The sequence below is a fragment of the Apis florea genome, unplaced genomic scaffold (genome assembly GCF_048593485.1).
Source record: "Apis florea isolate Af1SG1 unplaced genomic scaffold, ASM4859348v1 contig_3803_pilon, whole genome shotgun sequence".
NCBI classification, from domain to species: Eukaryota; Metazoa; Arthropoda; class Insecta; order Hymenoptera; family Apidae; genus Apis; species Apis florea.
This window is the reverse complement of record NW_028256864.1, coordinates 1,075,205-1,095,338: the sequence shown is the minus strand read 5'-3', so window position 1 is coordinate 1,095,338 and position 20,134 is coordinate 1,075,205. Positions and strand designations below refer to the sequence as shown.

General features: G+C 39.0%; 1 protein-coding gene across 1 annotated transcript in view; it reads right to left on the bottom strand.

The window, feature by feature from the left end:
* The window catches only part of ft (cadherin-related tumor suppressor fat), an 80,032-nt gene that overhangs the window by 4,674 nt on the left and 55,224 nt on the right, over positions 1-20,134 (bottom strand). Inside the window, exons 2-15 of the mRNA XM_086916930.1 lie at positions 19,114-19,473; positions 14,937-15,173; positions 12,643-13,032; positions 10,820-11,233; positions 10,180-10,512; positions 9,920-10,097; positions 7,445-7,625; positions 7,113-7,366; positions 6,465-6,895; positions 5,441-5,785; positions 5,012-5,341; positions 2,221-3,336; positions 1,016-2,131; positions 17-293 (exon numbers count right to left, since the gene is read on the bottom strand). Coding sequence (XP_086773056.1) covers positions 17-293; positions 1,016-2,131; positions 2,221-3,336; positions 5,012-5,341; positions 5,441-5,785; positions 6,465-6,895; positions 7,113-7,366; positions 7,445-7,625; positions 9,920-10,097; positions 10,180-10,512; positions 10,820-11,233; positions 12,643-13,032; positions 14,937-15,173; positions 19,114-19,473 — 5,962 coding nt within the window. The remainder of the gene's footprint in view (positions 1-16; positions 294-1,015; positions 2,132-2,220; positions 3,337-5,011; positions 5,342-5,440; positions 5,786-6,464; positions 6,896-7,112; positions 7,367-7,444; positions 7,626-9,919; positions 10,098-10,179; positions 10,513-10,819; positions 11,234-12,642; positions 13,033-14,936; positions 15,174-19,113; positions 19,474-20,134) is intronic.

Genomic DNA, 20,134 nt, shown 5'->3' with positions numbered 1-20,134 from the left:
TGTGCAACCAACAAACCTGGAGTTATTTTCTTCGTATGTAGATCACAAGCTGTGGGAATGCTGAGGATCTTGGGATTCGATCCTTGGAGTATTTTGCAAGAATAACTGCCAGTGATATCCGGATCATTTGGATGCACGTCGGCAATTTTTCCCAATGGTATCTGTTCGTTAAAGGAATGCACTATCACGTGAACCGATCTTGGCGAAGATGGACTATCATTTTGATCCATCACTATTACGGTTATCGTATGCTCGCTCCTCATTCTTGGTATTCCGGAATCTTCCACTTCGATCTGGACAGATGAATTTAAAGAATTATTATACAAACTAGAGCTCTTATTATCGAGTAATCATTGTACATATTAAATACCCATTATAATTCGAATTTTGATTTAAACGATCGAACATTTCATTTCTTTTTTCGTGGCAGATATAAAGCTTTTCTTTAATACGTAATATTAATAAAAATAATTATATTATATAATATATATTATGTATATATTAATACAGTTAAATTCAATGATTAATCGAGATCTTGATTATTAGTCTCGTCTCGTTTATTAAGATCGTATATACGATAAAATAAATTTATTGCTTTCTAAATCTATTGTTAGATTAGATTATTCTATTTTACTTTTTACTCCATTACCATTACATTTTCTATCATGTCTCTATCATGTTTTGTTTTCGCGGGGAACGCAAAAAAATGAATACATATTTTAACACCTCTTTTCATCTTTTCATTCGTTTGAAATAAAACTCGTTAAAGCATTAATGGCATAACTGTACGTGCAACAGTCGTATAAGCGTGAAGAACAGTTAAGAACAGAAAAAACTAGAGCAAGAAAATAATATTGAAATAATGTGCAACAATGTATAAGCAGATGTGAAAGGATGAAATAACGAGGCATGATAGGAAAAACGCAAAAACATAGATCCGAGCAACGGTGCTCCAAAAAACTCCTATATATAAAGTTATTTCAATGTTATCTTTTGAAAACGTTTCCATACTTACCACAAGATCCAATTGAGGCATAACTTCCCGATCTAAGCTTCTAGTCGTCTTCAATACCCCGGTATGCTTGTCCAAAGTGACCATGTCGCTCTGCCTTCCACCGACCAGTTTGTAAGTGAACGGCGCTCCATTCGGTGGTAGATCAGGGTCAGTCGCGCTCAATGTCATTATGATCGTTCCAGCCGGCTCATTTTCGTTCACGTAGCCGACTACCTCGGGCGGATCGAAGATAGGCCCGTTATCGTTGATGTCCATGAGTTCGATGTGAACGGCGGCTGTGCCGGTTTGAGGCGGCGATCCGGTATCGATGGCGCCGATCGTCAAGTCGTAAACAGGGATCGTTTCTCGATCTAATTGTTTGGCAGTCTCTATGTCTCCTGTCTGGGGATCTACCTTGAACGCCTGCCCTATGTTCCCACCGATGATGGAATAAGAGAACTGATTGTTTTGCGGTTTTATATCCTTGTCCACCGCTCTAACGGTCAACACTCGAGTCCCGTGCACGGCACCTTCGGACACGGTCGCGTCGTAAGCGCTCTGAAGGAACTCCGGCGGATCGTTGCCATCTTGGATCGAGACTATGACCTGTGCCTCGTCCGTGTCATTGCCACGGATTCCGCCCCCATTTTTCGTCATCACGGTCAACACCACCCTGTTCTGGGTCTCGCGGTCCAATCTTCGCGAGACGCGAATTATCCCCGTCTCGGAACCGATGGAGAAGCCGCGATCGTTCGAGGAACCGACGAAAAGGTAATACACCCTCCCGTCCTCGCCCGCGTCCTGATCCGTTGCCTGGACCAGGCCCACGGAGGTGCCAACCTCCGCGCTTTCCGACACGTCCATGTGGAATACCGGTTGAATGAACTTTGGATAATATTCGTTCACACCTGTCACGCGCACCAGGACAGTCGTGAACCCGACCATTTGCGGATTCGAGTCCGGATTCGCCGCCACTATGTCCAACGTATATTCGTTGGCCTCCTCGTAGTCGAAACTGATCAGAGAGGTGATCTCGCCTGTATCCTCGCGAATACGAAAATGATCCTTCCCTGTTCCACCGAGAATTTTGTACTCGATCACGGCGTACTTGGGGGAATCGATGTCTTTCGCGATCACCTGAAATCAAACGATATTGCACCATCAGTGGAATTAAAGTAAAGTGGGGATCACTCAAGAAAGAAAGGATGACGCGCAATGATACTCACCTTGTAAACGAAACTGTCCGGTGGGGAATTTTCGGGTAGATAGGCTTCGTAAACGCTTTGGTTGAACGTTGGCGGATTGTCGTTGATGTCAGACACGTTTACGGTTAAAATGGCGACAGCCTGTTTCGCCTCGAATCCCAGATCCGTAGCAGTGATGTTCAATTTATACTCTTGCACCAGATCGTAATCCAACGGCTCGAGTATTGTAACCGCACCGGTGATCGAATGGACGAAGAACTCGTTCTTCTCGTTCCCGGCCGATATCTTGTACCTTATCATCCCGTTCGGCCCGTCATCGCCGTCGGTGGCGCTCACCGTCAAAATAGTCGTGTTTACGGGCTCGTTCTCGGGCACCCTCACTTGATGGCTGACAGCGGCAAACGTGGGAGCGTGCTTGTTCTCCCCCGATATAACCAAAGTCAACGAGACCTCGTCCTTTTGCGGCGGCACGCCTTTGTCGATCGCTCGAACCTTCAATAAGAACGTCGTTCCTACTCGCACGTTGGCCAACGCGTTCTGGATGTACACCCATCCGGATTTCTCATCGATGGAAAAGTACTCGCTTCCGTTCACGTTCACCAAAAAGTAGCTAATCTCCGCGTTCACGCCGAAGTCGGCATCATCCCTTGCGACCAGCTGCACCACCCTTTTACCGACCCCGTAGTTTTCGGGGACAGGGTAGAGGTAAGACCTCTGCTCGAACCTTGGGGCGTTGTTATTCGCGTCGACGACGTTCACGTGGATCGACGTTTTCGAGGAGAGAGGTGGCTTCCCGTTGTCGGTGGCGACCACCGTTAACGAGTACAGGTTCTCGGGCGAGGAGGGCCGGTGAGTGTGCTTGTACTTTAGAGTCTTTTTACTGAAAACGTCACCGGTTGCCGGATCGACGGTGAACAGGTCGGAAGGTTGTAACAGGCTGTAGGATATCACCGAGTTTGGCCCCTGTTTATCGCGATCGATCGCGGTTACTTGGCCGACGTGGGCAACAGATGGTTGGAGCTCGGGGAAGTGGAAGTGGTACGATTCCTCGTCGAATTCCGGGGGGTTGTCGTTCTGATCTTGGATGGTTATCGTTAGGGCGGTTGCCGCTTGCCAAGCTCCGTCTGCCGCTACCAACTACGTACAGTACGAATGATTGATTAAAATAATAAAATTAATTATTGTTTAATTTATATTTATAGGTAGAATTTGTATTGCTCTTTTTCAATCTATATAATTTTTATTTATGTATGTAAATTCAATACACGAGTCGATCACGCAACTTTTTTCATTTATCTTTAGTGAATAATGATTGTATAAAAGGATTTATATATGTATCAGATAAATAAATATTCTTCGATTATTATTTTTTGATCCATTTCGATTATTTATAATATTGATTTTTTTATTCTTGTGAATCAGATGATATTTAAGAACACATTGTAATATAGGAAATATAATGTAATAAGTCAATGTAAGCATTTGTAGAAATTATATTATAAATGTGTAAATTGTTTCTCGATTCTATCGATTTAAAAATTCTAAACTTCCTTGCCTTCTCGATTCATTTTTTTATATTTTATATTTTTTATTCTATTCTATTAGTGATATTATTAAACTTATTATTAGTAAAATATAATGTTCAATAGATTGTTATTTTTAAAGATGATATATTTTTCTTAATTAAAAAAAAGTATTATTAATAAAATTATGTTTCGTTTCATTAAAAAATGAAATATTTTATCAAAAGGCTATTTTTATTTCTTAATAATTTATTCCAATGCGATAGCAATTCATGCCTATAATTATTCGACAAATATTACAGACTTGCTATGAAAAACCTGTTGCAATATATTAAATATAAAAGCTTAAAATTTTAAAATATAATAAATATAACACTAAATCAACAATAAAAAAATTAATATTATTTCAAAATCATAACTTTCAGTTCCAATCTTTTCTACGTATTAATATAAAATATATTCACACATATAAATATTTATAAAACAAATGAGCAACATGATTCTATTTTTAGTTCTATTAAATTAAATTTTATTATTGCTCCCTTTGTGGCATATTTAACTTTGGTAATTATTTAGAAGCGTTATGATAAGTTGATATAGTTTTCAATCAAGAAATAATTTACGCTACGACGAATTATATAAATTGTAATAAACCAATGAAATCTAACCTAATATAAATTAACCTATAATCTATTAATTTTTCTCTTTTTATTATCTAGGTCTATGCAGGAATGTGGTCGCTACCATATTAGAATTCACACCACGATGAATATATTTATAAGGTAAGTTAAAAAAAAAATATTTTACGAATATTTCAGAAATTAAAGCATATTTATATATAGTAATATATATATATATATATATAAAAAGAAATTGTTTAAAATATGATGCGTTGACTTTGTTAATATATTTTAAGATCATTAAAATTGGTGAGATGTTTATACTTTTAAATAATTACTATAATTTTGTATATTATATCAAAAAAAAAAAAAAGAAAATATATAATACATTAATTTTCTAATAATTAATCGAATAAATTTTATTAACTCGTTTTCATTATTTGTTATTATTATTTGCAATTAAAAAATCATGTTTGCAAAATTTTCTAAATATTCGAATATTTTTTAATACATTAATAATCACAATGGGAAAAAAATATTTGCATCATAATCCGTGTATTTCGACATGTGTGCGAAAAATAATTAAAAAGTACACGAATTATAAGATACAGATATATATTAATTACACGCATATATAAAATACATAAGTATTTTAAATATTATACAAACCTTTAGCAAATATTCGTCCTGCTCCTCTCTATCTAAATGGCCATTTACAGTGACGTTACCACTCAAAGCGTCCATGGCGAATTTTTGCCCCGGATTCTCGGTGAATCTGTAGCTGACATTAGCATTTTGACCGATGTCGAGATCGCTGCTAGTAATTCTTATAACAAACGTGCCGATCTCTGCGTTTTCCGTCACGTTCACGCTGAACAGCCGGGTGAATTGAGGCGGATTGTCGTTTTTATCCAACACAGTGACCAAGACAGTTGCCGTGCCCGTCAACGAAGGCTGTCCCTCGTCTCGCGCTTCTACGATCAGCTCGTAAGAAGCGATCTGAAAGAAAAAGCGCGCCACGTCTATTCATCAGCCATCTATCCTTTTTCTCCATCTTAAAAATTCTTCGATTAACACGATTCGAAACGGTTAACTCACCTCTTCACGGTCTAATTTCGCATTGGTGCTAATTTCACCGTTATCAGAATCAATGATGAAAGTCTCGGTAAAATCGTTCACCAGATAATAGGAAACCTGCCCATTCTCGCCAGAATCACGATCTTTCGCTGAAACTTTGCTGACGAACAGGGGCGGATACTCCTCCTCGGGGACTGTGGCGTTGTAAATTGCCGCCTCCATCACCGGCGCATTGTCATTCGCGTCCGTAACATTCACGAGAAGTTGCACAACGCTCCTCAGAGCCGGGGTGTCCGAATCACGAACCTCGACCCAGGCTTCGTAGAACGGCGCTGTTTCATAATCGAATCCAGACGCGACCAATACCTAAGCCGATGCAAAGGCGGCCGATTATAAATCTTTCATTCTAGCACAATCGTTGAGAATTGATCGATAAATTATTATCCCTGATGAATGAGGGGAGTTGAGAGTTTTGTAGATGTTGCTAAATTCGTAACGAATTTTCTCGAGCATTCCAGCGTGTGCAATGCAAAACACAAGACGAAGTGTTTCGTCGTTTGCAAAGAATATTAATCGATCGCTTGTATTAGATCGAATTGAAAAAAAAAGTGATTATTTTTTTTAAGAAATTTTTCGAAATATCGATTAAAGTATGATTTAATAAATTCGACAGATCGAAAATGTATATTGAGTAAAAAATGATATTAACTTTATAAGTTTAAAAATAAATTATCTATTTTTAATTTATTATAATGTTCACTTTTTGAAAATTATTTGAATTTCGTGCGAAATTTAAATTAATAAATAAATTAATTTGTAAATTCGCGATATAATACGAGAGACCGAAAATAAAATCACCTTAAAAATTATCTTATGTTATGTATTACCTGTATTACAATTTAATCCACATTTATTAGTTTTTCATTCGTACGTACAAAATATTTTTCTCCTAACGTAAAATATAACATAAGATGAATTTGCATTAATCATTCGTTGTGTTATCGTGATAATTTTCCTTCTCACCAATCCAAACTGAAATACAAACCTCGCCGGTATGAGGATCGATCTTGAGCGCGTCGCCAACGTTTCCACCGGCCATCCCGTAAACCAAATTACTCGCTGCTCCGATTTTTGGCGTGGTCGCGCCCAATTTTGTGACCACCCGGCCCTCCGGCACGTCTTCCGGCAGTGTGAACCTGGTGGTGACGCTCGAACGAAAGCTAGGAAACAGTTGCCTCTCCCACAGATGTATGACCAAGTCCGCGGTGACCGACTGCGGTTTAACGCCGCAATCGGACGCCTGGATTTGCAATTGGTAAGTGGTTTCGTCATTGGCCAATTCCTGTGTAGCTCTTATCACACCACTGTTCGAATCGATCACAAACTTCTCCGCGTCTATTCCCTGGAGACGATATACGATCCGAGAATTTTCCCCGTCGTCGTCGTCCACCGCTTTCGCGCCGAACACGAAATCCCCTTTAAAGGAAACGGTGTGTTTAGCGATGGTGTTGCGTATAAGCAACAGCTTTACGAGCCTCTGTTATTCAGGTGTTACTTAACGCGTTCAGACTCGTGTTCTCGAAGGACGGATCGGATAGTTTACCAAAGTTGCCAATTTCTTTTTTTTTTTTTTTTTTGTTTTTTTTTGTCTATTTTCTTTTTTCTTGTTTCTCTTCAATAAATCCTCACTTACCCGATTTAGTTGCGCCCGGCACATAGGCTGTGTATCTTGGACTAGAAAATCTAGGAGCATTGTCGTTCACGTCCTTTACGAAGATCGTTAAATTAACGGCGGAGGCTTGCGGTTCCGTGGGACTCGAATCCTGAGCGACCAATGTCAGATGGTAGACAGAGGTTTGCTCTCGATCTAACGGCACCACTGTGAACACCTCGCCTGTCTCGGGATCCACGGTGAAACGTTCCGAATTTTCTCCCAGTAAACTGTATCTGTATCAGCAGGGAATGTTTTACGAAGAATCTTCAGAGAGAATTTGTTTCGAGATTGCCTACGATGTATATTTTTACCTGATTTTTGCGTTAAGGCCCTCGTCTTTGTCCGTAGCGTGAGGTTTAGTGACCCACGTTCGGGAAACTGAATTTTCGGTGACGGTCGCCCTGTACTCCTGTCTCGTGAATTCCGGAATGTGATCGTTGACATCGAGCACGACGATTCTAACGATGCCCGATCCAGTCAAAGGTGGGGAACCTGTGGAACAGGTTCGATAATTCGTAGATTGATCGTTTTATGATTAAGTAAATATATTTTGTTCGACTCTTTTCGAACAAAATTTTTTTTTTGCTTCACCAAAAATCAATATACCGTAAGAAATTATGACGCGATTGAATTTCTTTTTTCTTTCTTTTTTTTTTTTTTTTCAATTCAAGAACGAATGAAAAATATCTTAAAAACGTGTAAAGGTATTATTTATTCAACTTTAGAAAGTTTGAAACGAAACAGGTTGAAGGTGTTTCTGCGATCAAAGTTTGAATAAGACAAATTACGATTCCATAAAATATCGGGCGGGCGGAATACCGTCGAGTTAATTGTGCCGCCTAAAAGGCCATTATTCTCCGGTGGACCCGATTTCTCTGATTGCAGCAGGTACATTGTACGCGTTGGCGTGGCCCTGGGCCACGCGCCACTATAAGCGTATATCGTTTAATCACGTGGACCTCTCACGAGAAGGGTTACGGGCACAACAATTGCAAGGCACAATGGTGTGGTCCACCATATCCGGTGTTCCCCTGGTGGGCAATCCGACAGAAATATACTGGCTTACACTAGTAGCGTATTCTTCTTATTCGTTTGCTTAATTGATGGGGACAAGAAGAAGCGAGAGAACCATCCCTCCCCGCCAATTCGATTCGAATTGTCAAAGCAATTTTTAACGAGAATACGAAATAACAATATATATATTACGAGTCATTAATGGCATTTTTGAAATTCCTTTGTATCATATTACTCGTCAAATTCTTTTTTTTTTTTTTTTCATTTCTATGACACGTAACGCAACATAACGACGATTTAAAGTGAATCCTTATGGTTAACCATAGTACTAGCATGATGATAGGGGCGCAGCCGTTTCGGAGTGGACACGGCTGGTATAAACGCTATAGGTGGCGTGTACACGCGACAGCCATAACGTATGAATAAAATAGGAGTATAATGCGCGTGCTCGGGCAGGATCTCAAGAGATGCGCGTTTGGCTCCAAAGAGAGGGCTCCTCCAAAACATCCAACAAGCGAAAGCTTGGGTGGGGTGAAGGAGGAGGCATCGAGAGAAGGAGGAGGCGGCGATGGAGGTGGAGGAGGTGGTGGAACCGATGGAGAGAGAGAGAAAGAGAGGAAAACGAAGGAAGGGTAGGGAGAAGGAGAGTGCAGCGTGGAGGCAGAGGAAGGCATTTGAGAGCGATTATCATAATCGCGCGTCATAACTCTGCAGGCTTGTCTACCTCGGCGGGGACCGATTGGGCCATCGGCCCCCGATGGTTGGCCCGAAGGGGGCGGGCGACGGGCACCCTCGAATGGGACTACTGGCTTCGTCGGAGGAACGAACGATAAAAAAGATTTCGAACTGCCCACCGCTTAAAGAATCTCATCGAACAACCCACAAATTTATATCCAATTTGTATATTACCGCTCATTACTTAAACCTATCCCCCTAAGTATATCGTCTATTGTTTCGCCTATTCATCGACGATCAATCGTCGTGAAAGTGGGGGAAGGGTGACATTTTCCCGTTTCACGAGCGTTGCGCGTGGCCGACCATTTATGCAATCCCCCTCTCGTGTGACGGTTCAGTTTAAATGGAATTTATAGATGGAAAAATAATCGTCCCGTGAATTGGCACCGTCCTGTCACCAATATACCCTGTGACATTTACCGACATTTCGATCGTCCCGTCCGACGGAATAGGTAATCACGATTTGTAGACACGGTGTCGTAAATTTGTCAAAGTAATTCGACGAATTTATAGCTACCTGCACGCACGCACGCACGCACGTACGTATACCTGCGCATTGTGAGTGAGACCCATGTTGAGTCGTTTAAAAACCGGGTCTTTTCAGCGTTAAAAATCGGCTTTTTCATTTTTTCCATTTCTCATTCTTCAATTCACCGCGGCTTTTTTAAAAGTGCCAAACCCAATATAATTAAGTCCTTTGTTCGTGCTAATTCGCAACCAGTTTACATAGAGCCTAAGACCGGTTACTAAGGTGGCCGGAAAAATATTCTCTCCAAAGAATACTGACTACCCTTTCAATGCCGCTCTTTGTGCAGATCCTACCAGGTATATACCTATTTAGCTGTTCCCCTAAGGTACGATCCAAAGAATCTACTGGGAATACCCCTTTACCCATGATTTCTTTTATCCTTTATTCCCTTATACGCGTATTTATTTTCGCTTTCGTTTCGTCTCATTTTTACATCGCTCGTCTTTAACCATAAATTAGCCTTTAACGCTCAATTCTCGTTCTTAAAATTAAACATAAAACAACTCACCGGTATCCATGGCCACCAATGTGAGGGTGTATTCCGGCACCAATTCCCTGTCAAGTGGCCGGAGCAGAAAAATGTCACCTGTACTCGCATTTATTCGGAACAAATCCGTGTCCCCTTCTTTCAAAAAATATCTCACTTGGTCGTTGTAAGGGGGCGTGTCCGCGTCATAAGCTTTCACCTTTGAGAAAACAAAATTGGCCAGTTTTATCATTTTTCGTATCGGGACAATTCGATACAATATGATCCCGATATGCGATTACCTGTATCACGAATCCTCCTCCAGGTGGTACCATGTTCTCCATAACGTGGGCTAAATAAGGCGAATCCAAGAAAACGGGCGCATTGTCGTTGATGTCGAGGACGGTGATAGTGACCTGAGCGGTGTCGCCCCGTGGCGTTTCCCCTACTTCCGAGGCACAATCTTCTCCCCTGATTGTCAAATAATATCTAGACTTCCGTTCGAAATTCAAATTCTTCGCCACTCTGATCACACCCCCGTCTTCCGAAATTGTGAAGTCTCTGTTATCGTCCCCCATCGCTATACCGTATCTTACCCTTCCATTCGCGCCCTCGTCTCGGTCCATCGCCGACACCTTAAATCAACATGTTCGCACGTCGATCGAGAAAGTTGAAACAATTACCGTTCAACGGTCTTTAAAAAGGCTCTCCTCGAGCCTTGTTAAAGTGTTTCCTTCACGGTTCAGTTGCAAGCCTGTTCACTCGAAGAACACACTCATTGCGATTTAATTAGCGTGACGTAAGTGCTCGTGTAATCTCGATTTTATGGCAGCCTCTTTTGCGATGAAACCTCGTTCGCGGGTATATATAGTGTAGTATATTTATCGCGGGGAAGGGGGAAAAAAGAAAAAAAGAGAAAAAGAGATATTAAATGCAACGAACCTGGAGTACACTGGCCCCGATACTTGCGTTTTCAGCCACGGTGGCTGAATACTGTCGCGGATCGAACACGGGCGAATTATCGTTCTTGTCGAGGACCGTGACAGTGACCGTGGTCGAGGACGATCTCGGTGGTTCACCGCGGTCTTTCGCGGTTACTTCCAAGGTGTAGTTTGACCTTAATTCGCGATCCAACGAGCCAGATACGCGCAATAGTCCATCTACGGGTCCAACGGTGAAGGGAAGCGTTGTGTCCTCGAGGGAGTACTCTACGTATCCGTTCCGTCCTTCGTCCCTGTCCACGGCTTTAATGGCCATCACCACTGTATTACTTGGCGCGTTCTCTATTATCGAAATCTTGGTCGGTGATATGAACTCGGGCGACATGTCGTTCACATCCAATAACACTACGGTCACCTATCGATCGGACAAATGTCGACGATTAATTATTAAAATATTCGAATACCGATACAATTTTGATGTCTATGCTTTATACAGCGTAATAAAATAACGATAAAATAATAACGAAGCAACAAAATTATTATTAAAAGGTGTTAAAAAATAAAAACGTTGTTCATTTAAAATTGGTGATTATTTGAATATTCAAAAAAAAAAAAAAAAAAAAGAAAAAAGAATAGTTTATTTGATTCAATCGATTCTATTTTAAAAATCAGAGTAATATATTTTAAATAATTTGATATGTTAAAAATTACTTTTTACTTCTTCGTTAGATAATGCAACATTTTTTTTTCTTAAATGTTTAATTATAATAGATAATATTATTTTCGTTGCGATTCAATTTTAAAAACATTCTGAAATTTCTATTTAATTTTGCTTATATTTGACTTTAATGCTACGACTAGTTATAGTTAGATCCTCATTTTATTCGTAATTTATATTTGATGCAAATAAGTCAATTATAATTAAGAATCTATTCTATAAAAATTAAAGAATGACAATTATTTTGATTAATATATACAGAAAAAGTTTTTTTATACAATAATTAAACTACAAGTAACAAGTATCATACAAAACTCAAAGAAATTGAAGTTTCATTTCATCTTTCATATTTTCTCGATTTTTCATCAATTGCTTTTTTTTTTTTCACTCGTTTGACAACTTTTTAACAAAGAAGCAATTTAAGGAATTGAAAACATCTTTCAATAGCTTCTTTCTCTTAGAGATTGTTAAGTCTTACGTGCATAAAATTAATGCTCTTGTGAAATATATTGTGAAATTAAAAATTATTTTTCAACAAGTATTATATTCTTTTTAAATTAAACGACGTAAAATCATAACGTTTCAATGATTCAACACAATTAAGAAATATGGCCAAGAAAAAAATTTTGTTGCTTTTATGATAGAAAAAAAAAACCAAATAATACATTTTTTTATTCATTAAATAATAACTTTCTCGCCGTATTTAACAATATAAACAGTAATTACAAGTATAAAAATATTGAACAAATAATTTCAATCAATCTTGTTGACGTGTGGTATCTTCATGGATATAATTGACAGTCGATCTTAATTTTCGAGATATTTGCAAAATACGAGATATATTCGCTATAATGCTGTATCGAAGCTTGGAAAGATCGCCACGTGGTTGATGCTTGTTTGCGAAACAACACCGCGCGCAGTTTTATTCCATCGTATTACATTTTTCTATCACAAAACAAAGAAACCTTCTTGGTTCTTCAATAGAAAAAAAAAAAAAAAAAAAAAAAAAAAATAAATAAAACAATCTAAGCTTTCAATAGAATTTCTTAAGTTTGCATAAAAAGGAAACGCGCGACATACGCTCGTTATAGAGGAAACGAACAAACCTGTACGGTGGAGGACAAAGGGAGGCCCGGTGGCGGAGGGCTATCCGTGGCGCTGAGGACCAAATTGTAAAGTGGCTTTTGTTCTCTGTCGAGCAACTTTCGAGTGAAAAGGGTGCCGTTCGGTGCCACTCCGAAGTCACCATTCTCGTCACCGCCGGCGACAGCGTAAATTACCCTCCCGTTATCTCCGGAGTCGAGGTCCTGGGCGGTCACAGATAGGATTGGGGTGCCGATCGTCGTATTCTCGACGATATCAACCGCGTGTGGCCCCGCCTCGAAGATCGGCGCGTTGTCGTTCAAGTCAACCACGTTGCAGTAGACGGTCACCGTCGAGGAAAGCGCCGGGATTCCCCCGTCTGTCGCCTGAACCACCAGGATGTAGTGTTGCACCTGCGAAAACGATCGAGGGGAGGATTTCTCGATTGATCGATCGATAATAAAGTCGAGGATCGTGGTTAATAAGAGATGGAAGAAAGAAATAAGAGTTGCAAGAACGATTCGGAGAACAATTGTCTCCCGGCCGAGGTTTTTAAGGGAGATTTTTTTTCTTTCGCTCGAACATTTTCGCTTGCATCGGGCTTCGTTACGGGTAGCGAGCCCAACAATTTTGCAAGGACTAATACGAGCTTCGTGGAAGCAACGTGTTGTTTCTCCGTTTCCAATGCGTCTCAGATCTTTCCGACCCAACAACTGTGAACCAACGCTCTCGAACGATCCCGCCCTATATCTGGAAAGGCATTACGATGATGAAAGGTTCTATAAACTGCTCTTTCTCTAAGTAGCGCTTCTTCGCGTCTATGCTCGTTCTACTTCTTCTCGCCGAAACTCTACTGTATTAGGTGATATTATATGTATACACGTGTAACGCCGTGTAATAAACTGCGAATATATAATTAATGGTTGTAAATGTACCATTACGATTGCAGCAAGAGAAGCAGCAGATTCATCAGTGATAATTTTTAAGGGAAATTGAAAAGATTGCTGGCAAAAGTATTGCTTCTTTGAAAGTTTTTTCCTGTTTCATTAATAAAAAAAAAAATGTCTATTAAAGACATTAAAGGTTTCACATCGAATTTTCATTACACGAAACAATACAATGATTCTTGTATATAAAACAGTTCAAAATGTAATCCGTGATAAATTGTTTATTTTTTGTCAACATTTTTGTTTTCTTTAAATTTTAATTTTAAAAATTATTCTCTAACGCAGAAAAAAAAAAGGAAGAAAGAAAAACGACGTCATCGCGTCTTCATGTCCAAAGAACAAAGTATCCACTTGTAATTGAAAAGCAAGATCAACGATGGACAAAATGAACGTATATACACTCACTCGTGTCTTGAAATAAATATGGCTTGTCTCTGAAGGATCAGACCGCCAATTTGAAAACGTCTGTTGATCGATCTGTCGGACTGTTAACGCTAAACCCTAAATTCTAGCATAGCCGAAAGCTAATATAATAGGTGCGTTCAAGCTTAAATGTAGAGGCGTGTTCATGGTTATAATCGTTGCCTCGAGCAACTATGCGTTTTACCGTATGTGGACTTCTCGCGTTGATCGTGCTGCTAAAAATCCTATTCTGTAAATTCGCGATAAGAAAGGAATTGTTCCCCGTGAACTACGTTATTCGATGTTCTATACTCTATGTCTGTCCGTTCAAGTCAGTTTGATAAATTTAGATTTAAAAAAATTTCCAAATTTTCTCGAAAAAAGGTTTTCACAAATTTCTCGAATTATTATAAAATTTAGCTCGTATTCAGTCAATAATAATAGATTATAATAGAAGCGTACTAATTAAAATGAATTTGAACGAATTCAATTGGATTATTATTATTATTATTAATTATAAATAGAAATAAATTCGTATTTTTTTCTAAGTTATACGAGTTTCATTCTTTACGCGACTTTCCAGATTTTCGAATCGCAAAAAATGGCAAAACATTTCGAAGATTTCATGTTTTGAGGGTTTCAAAGTTTGTACGGTTGTATCGTTAATTCTTTGTTCAATCGTGACAAAACGAATTGAAAAATCATTAATAATTTCTCGTTCGACCGTAACAAAATTTCGAATCGTTTGTTTGAAACGAAAATGAAGGCATCACAGCCTCCCTTCTGTGTTTCTGACGACACGACATATCTTTGAAATGGAAACGGTCGTTTTAAGAATAACAGCCGCATCCCATAATTCCGTGTGAAAGCGACATATCCGCGCGTCTGAATGGTCTTCCGCAAATCATTTTACACGCTTTCTAAATCGCCGTCCCTGGACGATCGACAAGTGCTTGTACGGTACGAACCTGTTCGTAGTCGAGGCTGGCGGTGAGCGTGAACACACCGGTGCTAGGATTCAGAGAAAAAACGTCGTTGGCCCAGTCAGAAATCAGGGTATAGCTCAGTTGACTATTGGGGCCATCCGCGTCTGCGTCCGTCGCAACGACTTGACCTATTCGACTTCCTCTCGGCATGTTCTCCGGAACGTCGAAGGAATACGCGGTGTTCTGGAATGTTGGCGCGTTGTCGTTTGTATCGGTCACCTGTAAAATTCAACGGTTTCTTTCGGTTTGATCGATCGATTTATTTTCTGGCTGGTTTATGCTTGGTGGAAAAGTTACGTAACATTCTGATCCTCGTCGGATAAACAATTTTATAAACGACTCCTCGTGTGTACGCTCCTTATATGATAAATCCATTTATGAAAGTTAAGACGTACTTTGTAGTTACGAAATATACTATTCTTGTCTAAATTTAAAAATTAATGTTAATTGAATCGTTACAACAATTGGACGTAAGACATTTATTTTCAGTCAAGTTAAGTTTGCATTACGTGAATTTAAATGAAATGTAAATGTAAATGTTCTCGTATTATAGTACATTATATGTCGAATTATAGTGTACATTTATTAATGGTAATGATTATTTTAAAAGTTTGTTTGTACGTACATTGATATAGTTTATATGTACAGTTATTGCCTATCTAATATAATGATTTCAAAAGAGGATATAAAATTTAATATAAAAAATTTAATTTATTATATTTAAATTTCGATTTAATGGAAAAAAAAACTGTTCGCTATATTATTCTTTTATTGCAACATCGTTTATTATGAAATACTCTATTAAATAAAGCTCAGTTTAAAGTCGCCATTAAACATAAAATGAATAATAAAATTAATTTATATATATATATATAGAATCAATATATATACTAAATTTAATAAAAAAAAAACTTAGTAATAGATTACTTAAAATGTGTGCGCGAATGTCAATAAATTAATTTATTTTGTTGTCATAAAATAGACATTATTTTCCAATCCAATAGAAGATAGTCCTTAGATAACTATTATTTCAATTTCAATTTATTTAATAGATAATAAAACTCATTACTATATAAAGATACTATTTTAGATAAGATTATTTAAATTAAAATTAAGTTTCATTAAAGTCGAATTATTCATGGTACATTTTTATCCTGAATCTAAGAAAGTAATATCGAATTGTTTTTATCAGCAATTTATATTTAATATGCACAATCAAATTATCGAGACATAATAAAAACGAATATGAGATAGGATCTAGAAAGATATCAAGTTTTTGATCTGCGTAAAATATCGATAAATCTGATTAAATATTATCATAACTGAAACATTCGTCCAAGCAATTGTTTTTGGTAATTATCTTTCTTTTCTAATAATAATATTTCATCGCAATAGAAAGTTTCCAATTAGTTTATTAATTAGTTTATTTTGTGATTTTTAAAGAAAAAGAAAAGATAAGTTGCAATAACAATTCATATTTAGTATATGAAGATTTGAAATATTCGGTTTTTCGATTATGATATGACAAAAGAAAGTGAAATTGTTAGAAATATATGAAATACTTGATTCATAGTAGTATAATTAAAATTTTAAAGATATTTACATTGTCTATCGTGTTAATTATGATTATGCATGCAGATTCAGAAAGCATAATTTGCATATGTTATCGCAAAACAATAAAATTGTTCGTTTGATTGTTTATTTGAAATCCATTTTTAATTATGCTTGTACATTAATAGAATATTTTTATTAATAAACAATTTATTAACATAGTTTCATAAATTGTAATTTTATTACTTAAAATTAATAGTGTTTCATATTATTATTCGAATTTCCTTTATTTAAAAAAAGTAAAAAAAATCATTGTGCAAGATCCATAATATTTACTTTTCCACAGCGTATTCCATATAAAATTTCTCAAAATTTTTCACTTGATTTTTTTTATTTATCGCTATTGCTGAAATTTTTCTTACGTCAAAAAATAAAATGATTATGTTCCCAAGTTCGCATTCGTTTTTTTCTATAATAATCTATTTTTCTAAAAAATTATTAACTATTTATCGAATATTATACATGGGAAAAAATTAAGCAGAGAAAATGAAACGAATTCAAGTGTTGCGTCAAAGATATGCTGATACATTGGACCAAATAAAATACGGATCGATTTTTTAGTCCCCCAAAAGATATCTTTTGTATTTTTATACGGGGGGAAGGAGTATGCGCGTGGAAAGATAGGAAGAATAATCGATGTTATTCTTGATCATACTTGATTCATCCCGTTCGAAGAATTGCCGGCCATTTGATCGAGGGGAGAAGAAAGGTAACGGGTCAGGATAAACAATTCAGAATCAGAGCTAACGCTTCCTGTTCCCTTTCGATTGTGCTCAACGTCGTTCCTGAATAAACATATTTCAATCAAAGCTCGAGACAAGCAGTCGCGAGCTCGCTTCACCTTCGAACCGCGCCGCTCCACGGAGGAAAGTTTCCTGTTGTTTTTACGGTGGCGATGAATCTCGAGACGAGTCGAACGGGAGGAATTTGAAGAATGTTTTTTCAGAATAAATTCTATGGACGCTCGATCCGATCGTTGCCAACGTGAAATCAAACGGGAAATGTTGGTTTAATGGTCTCGAGAGGAGTGAAAATCGAATAATACGTTTGCCAAAGGGATAAAAATTACCAAAAAAAAAAAAAAAAAAAAAAAAAAAGAAGAGAAACTTGTTCGACCGACTTTAAGGATGAAATTGAAAAAATAGTCATCACCCGATCAGCTCGATCTCCGATTCGTTCATCCGCGAAACAAGTTCGGCCGAAGGAAGGGAATATTGGGGAACGATTGGAATTTATCGCGTGAATAGTCCTCGGCCCGATCCTATCCGAATAGAATGGAGGATGATCTCGATCCTGGGCGAAAAGTCACCGGGTGCGCCCGGTGAATAGGTTTCCAACTTCGGGAGAGGGATCGACACGCGGTGGCGCGGTATAAAAGAATCAAGCGGAGGTGGGCACGGTTTGATTAAGGAGGGTTCGGAGACGTTTGCAAAAAGTGACGGTTGCCCCGAGACGCGGTGGATGACGAGGGGAGAGCCGAAAGCGGAGTAGAGATCGCGATGACCGACTGGATGGGTGAAAGAAGGAGAGGAAGAAGAGGAGGAGAAGGAAGAAGAAGAAGAAGAAGAAGAAGAAAAGAAGGTGAAGAAGAAGAAGAAGGAGGAGGAGGAGGAGGATCGAGGTGGAGGTGAGAAGGAAGGAGAGAAGGAGGACGAAAGGAGGAGGAAGAAAAAGGGAGGAGGGAGTGATTCTTTACTGGGGAGGGAGGAGGAGGAGGAGGAGGAGGTCGAAGGAGAGAAACTCTTCCGAGGTCGGGGAGAGGATGGAAGGGATATAAGGGGCCAGAAGGGGCAGATTCCGCAACTGTCGGCAGCGGGCCTCTTTCATGGAGCCCCAAAGAGCCGAGCTATGATCGGGACTGGCATTCCTTTTGCCTTTAAGAGACTCGGATAGAATAGCGGACGGCGGGCAGCGAAAACCTTAAAAGAATTCCAGCCATTGCACGTCATAAGGATAATTTTTGCGATTGTCTCCGAGGGATCCTTGGCTATCCCGTGCCTCCTTTCCCCTCCACCTTTCTGTCGCCACCACACTGTTTCATCTAACCTTCGTTAAATGTCTGGCCGCCCCTCTTTGCGTTTTTTATCGCCACGAATCGTTTCGGTTGGCCAACGCAACGAAGATTGCTGTTGAAGGGACTCGATGTTGGAACTCGATGTCCGCGAAAATTGTACGGGATCGATTCCATAATGATCGAATAACGGGACGGTAGATCACAATTGATCAAGGTTACAGTAGCATCCCCCGCTATAATTATCGGGGAATCGAGCTGCAACGGGACTCGCGAGAAGGCGACCGATGTACTCTTCTTTCCTTTTCTTTTTCTTTTGGAAAGAGGATATCCCGTTTAAATTTTAAATATCGCGTAAACTTATCGCGTCGAGGCGAATGTTAACTCACTCGATGGACGAAGACACGCTCGATGGAATTAATTGCGTTAAAAGAAAAAAAAAAAAAAAAGAAAAAAAGATTTCCTAATTATAAAGTAGGATGTTTGGATAAAAAATTACGGCGAGTCAAAAGGATGATATATGGAAACGAAAGGTACCTGAATGGTTAACGCGATGTCCGTGTGTTGCAATCCATCATCGGCTCGAACTTTCAGGACATATTTTTCTCTGGTCTCTCTGTCAAGGGCCTCCGCGAGTGTCAGTTGTCCCGTGGTCGGGTGAAGCCTGAACTGGCATTGGGCCTCGTCTCGGGCCAAATCTTGGCTGGCCGGATCGGCGGGCCCCGGACAATGATGCGGTACCAGGGTGTAAGTCAAGGTTCCGATGGTATCCGGATCGAACGCTTTCAGGACCGTGACAACGGTGTTAGGTGGCGCCTCCTCGGAGATTTTGAATTTCCAGGTGCCGGTTCCCCAGGTCGGTGCCACGTCATTCTTGTCTAGAACCGTCACGCGAACCTGTAATTAAAAATTTTTGTTCGATCCTAAGAATTGCTCGTAATTACACGCTGTACCCGCTGTATAGGGATAGAGTGGAGAGTAGAGATTTTATATTAAGGGGTTAAGAAGTCGTTCGCAACTTCGCCTTGTCACGGATCATTCTTGTTTTTAACGTGAGTTAATTAATTGAGATACGAGGAATATTGAAAGGGATCATTGAACGATCGGTAAGCAGTTTCTAATCGATAGAAGATGTCTCTCAAGATGATTAGCGAAGTTTTAATATGACGGATAAATCGAAAAAATAAAGAGAGAGAGAGAGAGAGAGAGAGAGAACGAGACTGTAGAAGTTTTGTCAGTCACCAGGATATAATTATGTGCAATCAATATAAATCTACGAGCCGTTGTTGCGACGAAGTCACGGTATGCATGCGAAGAATCGTGAGAAAGTTAGTTTTTCGATCCGACTTGTGCATGTCTCATTTCATTAAATTCTCAGTCACGTCAGCGGCCAAGGTTTATGTGACTACCAGAAGCCAGTGTATCGAAACGGCGGTCGAAGGAACAACGGTGGCACTATTGGAAAAGCATCGCTCCAGCTGGTGGCTACATCTTTTCGATCGATAAACAGTCACTCTCGCGGAATCGTGGAAAAATTTATCGTGGTATTAACTGTACG